Source organism: Neltuma alba, unplaced genomic scaffold, assembly GCF_004799145.2.
Source record: "Neltuma alba isolate B1F8T4 unplaced genomic scaffold, ASM479914v2 tig00012899_pilon, whole genome shotgun sequence".
In the NCBI taxonomy this organism is placed as follows: domain Eukaryota; kingdom Viridiplantae; phylum Streptophyta; class Magnoliopsida; order Fabales; family Fabaceae; genus Neltuma; species Neltuma alba.
Genome location: NW_021637270.1, coordinates 50,758 through 65,478, shown reverse-complemented (window position 1 = coordinate 65,478; position 14,721 = coordinate 50,758). Strand labels below are relative to the sequence as shown.

Genomic DNA, 14,721 nt, shown 5'->3' with positions numbered 1-14,721 from the left:
AAAGTGAGGTGGGGGCCATAGCCCTATTTTGCCTTCCTTCAGTTGAGTCATTCATTGAGATTTCATACCTTTCTTTTTTCGATCTTTTTGGGGATACAACAGATTTTTTCTCCTTCCCTGTTCCACTGTTTCCATGCCCTTCCCCATTCCTGACTGGTTCTCTATCATAGTTTCTTTTGATTTTGATTCTGAACAGTGTATAATTGAATTTGAAAGGCATCTTCATCACCCGCACCAGTAAATTGCGCAGCTTTTAATTTTTTTTTTTTTACTGAATTGCTTTGGTGTAAGTTGTAGGATTGAAATCATTTACTAATGGTGCTGGAAGTAGTACAGGGCGATGTAATTTCCTCAATTTTCGATATCCATATTTCTCTGGAGTTGTTGGGATCATTCCATGGAGCAGTATAGTAACCAGGTAAGTGAAAGCACAGGTTCAGATAAAACACGCTTTTGAACCACAAAAAAAAAAAAATCCCAAATAGCCACATCAGCTGCTTATGTAACATGTCAAACTAAAGCTAAGTCATCAGTTCACGGTCAAACAAAACGGATCTGTTAGGATTGGATATGGGTGCACCATTTTAAATACTTCAGGGGTAAAATTGCACCATAAATAACTTTAGGACACTGGGTGTATTTAGGAAAATATCTCGGAGTGCTGGACGCACCTTGACCCTTTATTTAATGAATCACTTTATATAGTATAATATTCTTTTTTGAAAAACTCCAAACAGTTAAAAAAGGTATCCCTCCCCGCCCCCTAACATATCTGAAAACAATACCAACGTCAATATCAATAAACATATACATATGCACATATACTCCTCCGGTCCTTATTATAAGACCCAATTTGACTTTTTATTTGGTCCTAATTATAAGACCCAATCCATTTTCTCTCTTATATTTATGCATTTTTTTTCAAGATAATCCTTCTAATAATGATAGTTTTAGCCAATATACTTAATTAGCAAGGATATTTTAGAAATAACAACACTTATTTATTATAAATAACCAACTTAACTTACTTCTTTAATCTCCTCAAATCAGTCAATTGGGTCTTATAATTAGGACCGGAGGAGTATATAATTATGATGCCTATCGCTAAATTAAAGTTACACGAATTTTTGTCCATAAATATCCCTAGTCATCCCAACTTCAAGCCAACGTATAATTCATAGAGCAGCAAAGCTCGTCCCCATATGTAAATTGTTCAAAAGGCGCGGATTTGTATTCCTCCTCGTCCCCCCCTCTCTCTCTCTCTCTCTCTCTCTCTCTCAAATTTCTCTCTCATTTCATGCCTGCTCTGTGAGGCGCGTGGCCTTCGAATCTCTTCCTTCTCCTTCCTTTCCCCGTCTTCCTTTTTGTGCTCATTTTCATCAACTTCTTAAACACTCTCTCTCCCCCTTCGCTGTTCTGTAACTGCTCATTTGCATCTTAATTCTCTCTCTGGAAATCCTCTCATCATGTGTCACTTGAGCAACACTCTGATAGGGATCCTCAACTTCTTCACCTTCCTCTTCTCTATTCCCATTCTCTGGGTCGGTATTTGGCTCAGCAAGCACGGCGCTACCGAGTGTGAAAAATGGCTCGACAAGGTTTTCATTGTGTTGGGTGTGTTCCTTCTCTTGGTGTCGCTGGCGGGACTGGCCGGCGCTTGCTGCCGCATCTCCTTGCTCCTCTGGATTTACCTTGTCGCCATGTTCTTGCTTATCCTTGTCGTCTTAGCTTTCACAGTCTTCGCTTTCGTTGTTACCAACAAAGGCGCTGGGAAAGTTTTATCGGGTAAAGGGTATAAGGAGTATAGGCTCGGTGATTACTCTCACTGGTTGCAGAAGAGGGTGAACGACTCAAATAATTGGAAGACGATGAAGAGCTGTCTTCAGGCTGGGCAATACTGCTCCGTCTACCAAAAGCTGTATGCCAAAGACGATGTTAACGAGTTCAATAAAGAGAAACTAACTCCGCTTCAGGTATTTTGGGAATTAATTTCGTCCTTCAATATCAACTGTTTCTCTGGGTTTTTATCTGTTGTCACGTGTTTATGTTAGATTTTTGCCTCAACGTGGGTAATTGCGTGTGTTCTGTGTGGATCCAATTCGGAATTCACTTACTGTATTAGCGTTCTTTACATTTCAAGTCATGGTCGGAGCGCGCTCTGCACATGGTTCTTTAGCTATTTGAATTGAATATCTTTGTTAGTCTGAACTCTAGTATGAATACGACTGGGGTTTTTTGTTCTTCAATTTTTTTTGATTTTGTCTTTTCTCTTTTCATTTCGTGTGGTAGTTCGATTTTCTCGATAGACTACCATGAGAGGATAAAAACTCCAGGCAACAGTGCCACCTTCCGCTACCCCGCGGGGAGGAAGGGCCTTTTTTTTCTTCACAATTCCTTTTAACTTTTGAGTATGCTCACAGCTCAGCCCGAGACGGTAAGTTTGAAATTCTAGAAATTTCTGGAAAAGCCGCATATTCGTAATAGTACTCTGTATTTTATACTTTCCGTCTTTTTCTAGGTATTCAAGGTCCATTTTTCGAAAGGAGATGGTCTTTTTAAATTGGTGCCTTTTTTTTTTTTAGTCTGAAAAGTGAAACAAACACCATGCTTTTACTTTATCACGTAATCTCCGATGCATTTTTGTTTGGATTTTTAAAAGTGCGTTCCAAGCCAAGAAGATTTAATTCTTGTGAATTTTTTTAAAAATGTGATGCATTGTACAACGAAAGAGATCACCCATAAAGTTTGGATGTTGCCTTCAGTTTCTAAAAATTGCTGTTTTGAGCTGCTATTCCTTAGTTATAGCCACTAAGTACATGGATGCTGGTGCGTCTAGTTCTTGTTGGCATAAGCTATTTGAAACTGCAAATGAAATAACAGTAAGATTCAAATAAGCTGAGTGTAGCTTATCGTAGTTGCTTATCTAATAGGTATCTTATTTATGCATAATTTACTTGGTACGAGGTACAAGTTCTTATTGTTCTGGTGGAATGTAATGTTCAAATGGTTTGACCGAACTTCAAATGGTCTCTTGGCTCAGAAACTTGAACATAGAATGAAACTAGCACTTAGTTCTGATTGTGAACTAGTTTATTAACTGGTGCTAGAATTTGATATGTATTTGGATCTCAGGGCAAAGCCTGGAAGATGAACTTGACATATCTTTCTGCTAAACTATGGACGCTTTCTGATGTTGACATGTTTGGTTCTTTGTGTGCAGTCTGGGTGTTGTAAGCCATCAAACGACTGTAACTTTGTATACCAGAGCCCAACGGTGTGGAACAGTACGGCAAATTCAAATTATGCCAATCCTGATTGTCGTGCTTGGAACAATGATCCCAAGGTGCTGTGCTACGACTGTAATGCATGCAAGGCTGGGATGGTGCAAGACATCAAGACTAAGTGGAAGAAGACGGCTAAGATTAACATAATATTCCTCATCTTGCTCATTATTGTGTATTCCGTTGGGTGCTGCGCATTCAGAAATAACAGGAGGGACAATTGGAAGTGATGTCATAGGCTCAGAAAAATCAGAATAAACGTAATTAGCATCTAGATGGATCAAGTTAGTTTCTATGTTTCAGTAATAATGTAATATGCTCTGCTTGCTGTAGATTGCTGTAAATTGCTCAACTTTGTGTTACATTTCCCAGTGTTTCTTTGGGATGTATGGAGTCTTGATCTTCTTCTTATTCTTAACTTGATATAGCTCTGTAGAGCTTGTTATCTTACATTTGATTTGCATGTGCCTCGTTAGTTTTGTGCAAAGCATTTTGCTAGTCTGCAAGTAAACCAAGGAGGGTTGAATTGCCCTTTTGAAAATTGTCATTTTTTTGGAGAAAATTTCACATTCTTAATTACTTTTTTTTTCCTTTTTAAAAGCGGGTTCTTGTTATCTTTAAAGTAGATATTAGAGAGGAAAGAAGTGCTGAAGTGGTCCTACCATATCAGCAATAATTCAATATGATAAGCATTCAAGTTGTCTTTCGTTCATTGAATTGAAGTTTGAATTTAAAAACTTTATCAATGAGTAGTGGATTTCTGACCCAAAAATCTTTTGTGGGCCCAACTGAATGGGCCTAATAACCATATTCCCCACTTGATTTGCCTTTAGTTTTCTAATGAATACGGTGCTTCCCTACTCCCCAGGTTTGGGAAATGAATCAATTTTCTTCGATTTATCTGTTTGTATTTTTGAACATTATAGTAAAAAAATGATAAAAAAATTTACTTTTGCAAAAAAAATAAATTATATGCTTACATTTTGAATGTCATAGTTAAAAATCTCTACTTACTTAATAGTTGGGAGTTCATCTTGCAATGAGCACTACTCTAGTTTTATTGATAAAAATGAGTCAAATGTAATTATTAAGATAAAACATTAATATGATTTATCCTAGGGAAAATTTTTTAAAAAAGTTTGACAATTATGTGACAGAATTTAAATTTAATATTTGTTTCATTTTTTTTTTTAGAATAAACGTTTACTCTTTAGGATGAGCAGTTTTCAAGATTTACTGTCTTCTGAAATTATATTAAATGTGACATATATCGTCCATATAACCCCATCGTTGTTTTAAGAGATACTTAAAGACCTATAGTCTGCATATAAATTATTTATTAGAATACCCTAATAGCTATTGTCTAGGCTCATACAACTGAATTGAATTTATTTTCATTGGTAATGTTGACGTTGACAGTTTCAAGAAATACATGCCACTAGTTCGTAATTTTCTTTTTGGCCAAATGATCAAATCAAAATACAACCAAAATTGTGTGGTAGTCAATGAGTGATCTTGCTCTCTGATACATGCGGTGACAGAAGTGCTTCTTCCAAATCTGTTTTGCAACTTATCTGATCATTCTGATCAGTTTTCAGTTGTGCCTCTTCTTTGACCCCTTCAACCTCTTTGGCCTTACCCCACAGCACTATGTACAAACCACTTATCACTGCAAGACCTCCTATCAAGCTGATCAATGAAGAATAATAGCCATTTAGTGCTTAATTATTGTACATTAAACTTTCCCAGGAAAAAAAAAAGTGCATTAGTTACCTTCCAACATATAAATCTTCATGTAGAAAAGTAGCAGAAACCATGGCTGTGATCACTGTGCATAACGGGTTGAACATTGCACAGAACAAAGGGCCTCTTTTTGAGATGGTCCAACTTTGAATGAAAAAACTTACAGCAATTCCAATTCCCTATTAAAGATGAGGAAAAAAAAAGCAGCTTCTATCATTTATTAGTTATTAATAATTGAACAAAACAGATCATGTTAATTTTGGAGGAACCTGGGACTTACTGCATACAAACAACTTGAATATTCTAGAGCTGAATTTAGAATCCATGCTTGGGAATCTTTTTCAACAACCAGTGTGAATATGGCTGACTGTATTGCCGCCATTAAACACATCCAAAATGTTGAAACTACATGGTCCGGGCAGCTTGCAGATACTGGTACCTGCTTCAAATATTAAGCTTCAGATTTCCACTGATGCGAACTAAGACTACACAAACACTGAGGTTCTCCTTTTTCTGGTAGACACTAACAGCTTGAGGTTACAGGAAGAATCAAACTTGCAACCTCCTACTTATGAGGGAGTTTTGATGCCACTAGGTTGCAAAATAATCAAGTTATCTTGTTTCAGTTTCTTTTTTGTTTTTTTTTGGGGGGGGGGGGGGTTGAATATACCTGCATGATCATCCAAAATGCCCAAAAGATACTGCTTGCCAAGAGAAATCCACAACCAAGCAGCCAATTGTCACCATGTAAGCCAAAGGTTTGTTTAGAAAGAAGGAACCGCAAGTGTAACAGTTTCTGTCCTTTGAGCAACGCCATAGTTATGGCTCCACCGACACATAATACTGTTCCTGTTATCTTGGCTATGCTTCTCAAGCTTCTTACATCTATTTTCTCCAATCTAACCCATTTAAGATCAAAGCAAATTATCACAGTTAGCATGAGAGTTAAAGTTTGAGTATCAGATAGGCAAATTAAAATGTCAATCCTCTGTTTACGAAGTGTTTCCAAGTTGCTCAATTAAGAGGAACAAGCGCAATTACCCGAAAATTGTTGCAAGAACGAAGGTTACTGCTGGTATTAGATTACTCATGGCTGTAGTGACTGTAGAAGATGACAAATGTAAACCTTCAAAATAAGCATTCTGATTTGCTGTTACCCTGCAAAACAAAGTCATGCTTCCGGTAAGTTTCATCAACCCTTGTTACAAAAAGGTTTAGATCCTCTCAAATAGGCCAATGATAGAAGTACATGTACATCCATCTAGATCCTCTCATGGCGTTCCATGAACAAGGTGCAGTGAACTATTCTAAGGGGAACAATAGCTTTGGCATATTGTTCTTTGGCATAGTGTAGATGAGTTGTGATTCTGTCTATATGTTGGATGTTAATTTGTTATATCATCAAACTCAAGTAGTAGTCAGAGACGGGGAGAGAAACTTTAAATGTTAAAAGCTCATTAATTTTCCTTTATCTACACTGTCTATGTCACTGGAGAATAGTTTATGTATCTCTTTATAACTGATATGATCTCTAACTATTGTATAAATCAAGTGTTCATCAAGCACACCATCTTTGCTTAAAGAAATATAAAAGTAATAGCACTAACAGAAGTATTATCGAAGTTTTGTTCGTCTGACAAATCTTACCCAATTAAAGAGGTGGCAAACATCAAAGACAAGCTCTTCAATCCCAGTGAAGTCCTGAGAGAAGGTCTCCTGCTAGCAACCATAAATCAATGGGAGAGTATAAGAAACCGAGAATCACAGTAAAAATTGAAGAGGTTTAATTTATTACGTACCTCTTGCAGGATAAAGCAAAGGGAGCCATTGCCAAAGTGGCAATGGCTTGCCTGTACACAACAAAGACTCTGGTGTTCATTCCATGCAAGAGAGCAGCACGCGTGAAGATGGCAAGAACTGCATAATGAAACTGTAAGCCAATCATAGCCATTGCAGGAACATAAACTTCTAACCCACCCACCATCTTTTTCTTTGATACTGCACCAACCTAACGTTAAATGAAGTAACAGACAGAGCCCGTAGGTTTATGGGTATGTGTCCACACACACACACACACAAAAACTCAGACACACATATATTTGGCCACAGCTTGGAAAGCACAGAACAAAGTTGTGGTTAACATTTAAGAATAATGTCTAATGTCCAAAAGATAAGGTTGTGATTGGAGAGTTAACGCCGGAGAAGGAAGATAATGAAAGAGGATATATATCAGGGAGGCCAGAGATAAAACATACATATGAGCGGAAGTTTCTAGTAGGGGAATAAAGTAGTATTAAAATGTGTGAATATGTGATGCGGAGACAGTTGTGGAAGCTAAAATCTTAAAAATTAAATGTTAAATGTGGATTCCTAATGTACCATCGAGCTGTCACCTTCGTGCATTGTACGGGACTCGCGGCGGCTGGTATTATCATCCTAATCCAAATCATCCAATCAGCTGCTTCAAGGACGATATCGGTTTTCCACGTCAACAAAGGTTGGCTCACCCACACATCATTTTGTCAAAATCATAGAACTCACTTAATTTGTTTGTGATTGGTGCGAGGATTAATTAAGCTAATTTGGTGAATTAATTAATATTAAACGCAAGTTGGATTCAGATTCCAGAACGTGACATGTGCTCAAGACATTGCGATCTCATGAAGTACTGTGGGATCATTAATATTGCATTTGATTAGATAACGCATACCCTTGATTATGTTGAAGATTTAGATCTTAAAATATTTAATCGAAAGATTGTAAAAATTATCATTATTTTAAAAATAAAATAAAATTTATTTAGTAGTATAGAAAGGTAACAATAATCAAAATAAATAAATTTTACATAATCAATATCTATCATATAAAAAGGTAATAATATACTGTAATTCAAATCTAATTCTCGGCATTTATCCACATCCGCTCTTGTTGGAAGCCGAAGGTTCATGAACCTTGTTTGTGAGGCTTTTATTTGAGCTCCTTTCCCTATCATTATTACCAGAGTAATATACAGTATACACTGGTAGCGACTGGGACCAAAGCCCTTCAGTTTTAGGCGCCGAAAGCAAAAGGCAAGAACATGGCATTTCATATTATTGTACTGAAAAGCAGGCGAGAAAGAGACGCCCTTGAAGTCCCAAGTCGCCACTAACAAATGCTGTTTTTATTGTTGCCATTTTAGCCGTTCAAACTTAAAATTTCAAATTTAAATTTATGTGAATACGAAAAACGCACCTAAACATGCACCCATATATATAAATAAAAAAGGTTGTTAAAAAGTCATGGGAGATAATAATACAACCGTCAAGCTAGCTAAGTGGGTGTAATATGATTATTAACTAAAATGAAAGATATATTTTATAAAAGACTAAAATATACATTTAGTTTTTTAACTTTTTACAAGATTTCAGATTAATCTCTTAATTTTGAAAAGTGCATTTTGTCTTTTAACCCTAAAATAATTAATCTTAAATGATTTTTTTGGTAATAATTATAGTTGTTTTGAAAATTAAACTTAATAAGTTTGCGTTTGAGAATATTTCATAAACATTTAAAGTCTCAATATCATCATTGTTTATTAATGGTTTTAGAGTTAAAGAAATAAAAATATACTTTTTGAAGTTAAAAAAAACAAATTGAAATTTTGTATAAAGTTAAATAACCAAAAGTATACTTTGGCTTTTAAAAAAATTAATATGAATAAATAATTTAATTAATTTTCTTAATATTTATAAATAATTAGTTATTTAATTCTTAGTTAGTAGTATGATAAGGAACAGAAACCACTTTAGGATAAGTATATGACAGCTGTATTATTTGTCCTTGTACCTATATGTGTTCATTGTTTACTTTATTGTGCCCCCACCTTACCATATAAACATGGACAATGGGAGCCAGTCGACTACCAAGGCTTTTATTTCATTTCCCATTTTGTGAATCTTTTGTCTCCTTTCTTTCTTCCTCCTTTTCAACAATAAATTCAGCAACTATTTATGTGATAAAAAGCTTCTTTTCCAGAACCACATATAGTCCATGGCAGGTAGAGAAATTAAAAGCACCTGCTCTTTTTTTAAGTTAGTAGATAAGATGCTTATATTGCCATGCAAAATTTGGAATATAATTAAAAGCACCAATATTCCTTTATTTAGAATGTGTATTATTCCCATTTGTTCCCTCGAAGCAACAGATTCCAACATCCACTGTCCTGTTAAATCGGATTGAATGCGAGCATAGATGCTTCCCGCAGCATTAATTGCCTTAAGATCTGTAATTTTTGTAGGGCTACAAAATTCACGATACACTTTGCTTTTCTCTTTTCTTATAAATATATTTAGGTTTGATTTGAATGATTTTGTATTAGAGAGGATAAAAACGTCATTTAGCTAATTGAGATGGACTCTATAAAAAAGGGTCTAATATGATGTGTGTTCATTTCAGTAAAAAGAGGGAGGAGGACACCTTGGATGTCTTTTCTTAATTTCAATTCTCATTGCTTAACATTTTGGTAATAGCTTTTTGGTCGAAGAGATCTATAAACAGATGACCCGTGGGATCCCTTTCCTCAGTTTTCCCGAAAGTGAGCGCACATTGGTCTCAGTCTTCCGCCCTTATCGGGCTCGGTTCAGCTCATTTTATGGCCCAACAAATTTATATTTTATTACTGTATTATTTTGCTAAAGTTAATTACTTTTATTTTAAAAGAGATTACAATTTAGAATAAGAAATCGTTTTTATTTTAAAGAACACGATGTTAAATTAAATTAGTGCATATGCTTTAATAAGAGAGCACAATCAATCTCTATATTATATATATAATGTTATATTTAGGTATTCAGGAAGCTAATTAAGATATACATATACTTCTCTTTGTCATCTAGCCTAACCAAGACGTTTAATTTTTATTTCCATGAAATGTGCACTAGTTAAGAGTGCTCAGCGCACGCCAATAATATATGGAGATATATGAAAAGCCAAGTTGAAATTCGTCCCTTTAATTTATCCCAAGAACAGGAAATATGACACTGCCTTCGTTCCTTAATATAATATTTTATTTGACTTTTATTTTGGTCCTAAATATAATATCCCAATCCACTTTGTCTTTCATATTTATATATTTTTTCTCAATGTAGTCCTTCTAACAATAGTAGTTCTAGCCAATACACTTGATTAGTAAGGATATTTCAGGAAAGACAACACTTATTTATTATAAATAACTAACTTAGCTTCTTTCCTTAATTTTCTCAAATTAGTCAACCAACTCTTATAATTAGGACCGGAGGTAGTACATCATTTGGTGCTGAAAAAACAAGCTAAATCAGCTTGTGCTAATTAAGAATGCGGTTGAAGATTTTTTTTATCAGAGAGGAGGGGTTCCTTCAAATCAATTTTACAGCAACATGCTTTCTCATCAAACGATTCATCTTTCACTATATTCATCGTATCATCATGTGATGTTTCATCAATATCAATTTTCAATGTTGGATCTTCTGCCGTCTCACCAACTTCTTCAGCCTTACCCCACAGCACAACATACAACCCCATTATCACTCCCGCTGCTCCTATCAAGCTGATCCAAATCAACCCAGGAAAAAAGAAACCATTAGAGTAATCAAACACTAATCATATATCCTCACAAACATTATCGTTCATACACAGTCGAGTCTTTTAGTAGTTCTGTGGCAAATTAAGTAATAACGAAGAATAATACTTCTCCGGTTCTTAATATAAGACCTATTTAACTAATTTAATTGAATTAAGGAAGTTAGGTTAGTTAGTTAATTATAAAAAAAATATGTTTTTTTAAAACACTATAATCATCTTTCTTATATCCTTTTTCTTTCTTTTACTTGATTATAGTTGATAGAATACTATAGGGATAATTTAAAAAACGATAAATATGATAAATAGGTCTTATATTTATGACAAAAATCAATTTAATAATTAGGTTTTATATTTAATACCGGAAGAGTAGTATGTTATACCTTCCAGCGTAGATCTCTTCGTGAAGAAATAACGCAGCGAATACAGTCACAATCACTGTGCACAGAGGATTGAACATTGCAGAAAAGAGAGGACCTCTCCGTGAAATGCACCATGCCTGAATAAAGAACGACACTGCAGATCCTATGACTCCCTGGTAACAACACACACGCACACACATATGTTATTCCAGTGTGGATCTATAAAAATATAGGAACCATTTATGGATACTTTGGCACTACTCGAAGGAATGTGGAAAATTATGGACATACTGAGTATACACAGCAGGCCAGTTCAAGAACTGAATGGATCTTCCATGTTTGAGGGTCTCGTTCCAAGACCAGAGTAAGTGCTGCTGATTGCAGTGTTGCCATAAAACACATCCAAGCGGACGAAGATATGTGATCTGGGTGGCTCGCCGACACCGGAACCTGACCAAAAACATGAAATCAGAACGTGCAGAGAGCTCTTACGGCACTAGGCTACAAGGCCAAAACGCTGGCTTTGTCAAGCAATGCTAGAAACATTTAGATAAGTACCTGCAAAATCAGCCAAATAGACCATAAACAACAGCTTCCAAACAGAAAGAGACAACCCAGCAACCAGCTCTGATCACCTCCGGACTCCATTACTGGTCTTGGCAGCAGAGTTGAGTTTAATAGCTTTGGACCTCTTAGCAATGCCATGGACACGGCTCCGCTTACGCACATCAAGGTCCCTGCTATCTTTGCTACGCTTCTCGGGCTCCGAATATTCACTCTCTCCATTCTAAAATAATCAAGCATATTCACAAGATAGCGTTAATCAAAAGTTTGCAAACATATATATTAATTAGGTTTGTTTATGTTCAGAGAGTTTATAAATCTGAAGATGGGTTTCGATTCATGATCCCAGTAGAGCTGAGCTGCTAGAGCACTAATTATTTACCCCGCAAAAACAGCAATTATGAATGTGACGGCTGGAATAAGATTTGCCATAGCACTTGCAATTGATGAAGAAGCCAAATGTAAACCTTCGAAATAAACATTCTGGTTGATCGTAACACTGTGGCAGAAGCATAAAAATAATTATTGCATTATCTCAAAGGCTCCAAACCACTAATTATCTAAGCCGCAAAATTCAAGTTACTGAAACTAACAAACCCTATAAGCGAGGACAAGAACAACAAGGTGAAACTCCTTAAACTCAACGAACAGGAGCCGGATTTTCTTCTGCAAAAGTAACACATATACATAAGAAACTAATGTTTGTACGAGAGAGAATGACTATATATATATGTATGTATGTGCGTACCTTGAGAAATAGGCAATGGGGGCAAGAACGGTAGTAGCTATAGCTTGTCGATAGAGCACAAAAACTCGAGGGCTTAAGCCTTGTATTAAAGCGACTCTGGTACTGAGAGAAAGGCCTGCATAAGTGAACTGAAGAACCAGCATAGCCACTATAGGCTCTAATCGTCCCATAACTATAACCATCAAATTGAACGAACCAGGAGAGCTCCACAAAAGTCAAAAGTGTGAAGTGCCTGAAAGTGATAATTCTTCTGTATGTGATTGTTAATAAATAGGACAAATTTCATAAGATGGCAATTTAATTTCCTTCTTGACTACACTACTGTCTGTGCCTGTAGCTAATTCCCAATGGGATGCTTCTTTTGTGTGGTGTCAGAAAACGCTTAGCTTGCAGCCACATGCATGCTCGTGGGTTCCACGTACGCGTGATGCTGCTTACATGCATTACATCTTTGTTTGGCAAAGGCAAATCGGCCCATATATTCACTTTCTGTACTGTGAAAAATCACTTGAAATAAAATAAAATAATAAGAATATATCATTTACATTAATTGTATGTGTAATGAATAGAAGTAAGGAAAAATGACCAAAAAAAACTGAAAATTACTAAATGTTAAATAAGGAATATCAATAAAAATTTATTGTCATTTGCAAATTCAGCATTGTCAACACTAAATAAAATGTTATTACCAGACCTGATTTGAAATTTAATAATTTTTAGCTTTTTTTGTCATTTTTCCTAGAACTAATTTGAAATTTTTTTAAAAAAACAAATATAGTAGGTAAAGGTGATTGAGAGGTTTCATGCCTAGGATCAAAATTAAATGAATTCCTCAACTAATAACTAGCTTAAGGGGTGTAAGACTAATAATGATTGGCTTAACCAATCACGTAATTGGTTTAAGACTAATAATGATTCTCCCACATGCATCATGTCATGCTTTTATGTTTAACAAAACAACTTGCGTCACTGCTTAATATATAACCAAAGCATCAAAAGCACTGAATCTGGACGACTCTGGATCTTTCCTTTGCTTTCATCTTCTTCCGGTGGATGTTTGTCGTATCTTTCAGATCATTACCCCGTCAAGCTTTGGCTCTCTTATGCGTACATATGACCTACAATTAATATATATATATATATATATTATATTATCTCACACTATATAATTAGATACGGAAAATTATTGACTGAAGCCGCTGAACTTTGGATATGCATGCTGAACGATAGTGCACAATATATATAATTGATCAGATAATGAAAAGAAATATTAATGAATATACAATATCATCTTGTCCGTGTCTGATAGCATAATATTACTCACAGTCCTTTATATAAGAGTTAGATTACTAATTTACAGATATTAAAAAAATTAGTTAAGTTAATTATATATAACAAATGTATGTTGATTTCTCTAAATTACTATATTTAATCATACATATTAACACTGCGCTTTGGTGGAAACTTCTTAGAATCTATGGGGATATTTTGAAGAAAAAAATTATAAATTTAAGAGACAAAGTAAATTGAGATCTTATATTTAAGAGTAAATCCAATCCTGAAACTAATTTTTATATTTAGAATAAGAGGTAGCATGACTCATAATAACAAAGCTACCATGTGCTTGAGCAGTCGATCTTTGACTCTTTGTATGGATGCAAATTGAACGAAACAGACCCGAAAAGGGATGGGTTTGTCTCTAACCATATATTTTAATTGAAGATAGATCTATTAGTTGTCTCTGTGTTTCAATATTTGAAAATAATTTTTTTAATACTATTCGGGGAAAAATATTCTTATATATGTTAACTTTTGATTTGGAAAATAATATTCGTGCATTAATTTTGAGATGCCACATAATAAAATTTATTAAGTTCTTATAGGGATTAGTTTTCAAGGGAAAAAAATCATACCATCTCCGGTCTTAAATATAAAATTGATTTACAAACTAGATCTTATATTTAGGATTAAAAAATAATATTTTTGTATGATGCATACATTTTAGTTAAACAATAAAGGGGAGAGGATCACCAGTTGTAGTTTGAAAGTAATTTGAAGTTTGATGGATGTGATAGATTCTTCTATATTCAACAGAATAGTCTCAATCTGTGGGAGACCACGTCTTATTAGTTTCCTTTTAATTAATACATAGTTCATAGAAATTTGCAAAATTTTTTATATTTGAATTTTTTCTAAGAAGAAGAAGGCCAACTAATAAGGGTTGGATCCAGTGAAAGGGACTAGTCCCTCATAACATGATGAATCAAGGTTCGAATTCCTGTTGGAAGAGGTGTCCATATTTAGTACTCGATAGTGCTTCGAATAGAATTGCCTCCAATAACAGGATACTTATACTTTAGCAAAAAAAGAAGGAGGCCAAATTAACGCATAATGTGTACAATTTTCTACACATTGTAGCAACATT

General features: G+C 35.0%; 3 protein-coding genes across 3 annotated transcripts; 1 reads left to right on the top strand and 2 right to left on the bottom strand.

Annotated features, from left to right (window-relative positions):
- The first annotated feature begins 1,378 nt into the window (after nt 1-1,378).
- Nucleotides 1,379-3,796, top strand: LOC114732303 (tetraspanin-7-like). Its single transcript, XM_028919600.1, has 2 exons — nt 1,379-1,973; nt 3,221-3,796. Exons 1-2 carry the CDS (start codon nt 1,467-1,469, stop codon nt 3,509-3,511), a joined length of 798 nt encoding a protein of 265 aa, XP_028775433.1. The 5' UTR covers nt 1,379-1,466; the 3' UTR covers nt 3,512-3,796.
- An 860-nt stretch (nt 3,797-4,656) lies between these two features.
- LOC114732302 (WAT1-related protein At4g30420-like) lies at nt 4,657-7,189 on the bottom strand. The gene is made up of 7 exons (XM_028919599.1): nt 6,824-7,189; nt 6,672-6,740; nt 6,066-6,182; nt 5,695-5,923; nt 5,305-5,463; nt 5,055-5,203; nt 4,657-4,970 (listed from the first exon to the last, which is right to left on the bottom strand). The coding sequence occupies exons 1-7, from the start codon at nt 7,006-7,008 to the stop codon at nt 4,784-4,786; spliced, it is 1,095 nt and encodes a 364-aa protein (XP_028775432.1). The 5' UTR covers nt 7,009-7,189; the 3' UTR covers nt 4,657-4,783.
- A 3,163-nt stretch (nt 7,190-10,352) lies between these two features.
- Nucleotides 10,353-12,466, bottom strand: LOC114732309 (WAT1-related protein At4g30420-like). The gene is made up of 7 exons (XM_028919605.1): nt 12,297-12,466; nt 12,146-12,214; nt 11,931-12,047; nt 11,543-11,771; nt 11,276-11,434; nt 11,006-11,157; nt 10,353-10,590 (listed from the first exon to the last, which is right to left on the bottom strand). Exons 1-7 carry the CDS (start codon nt 12,464-12,466, stop codon nt 10,353-10,355), a joined length of 1,134 nt encoding a protein of 377 aa, XP_028775438.1.
- Nucleotides 12,467-14,721: the final 2,255 nt, after the last annotated feature.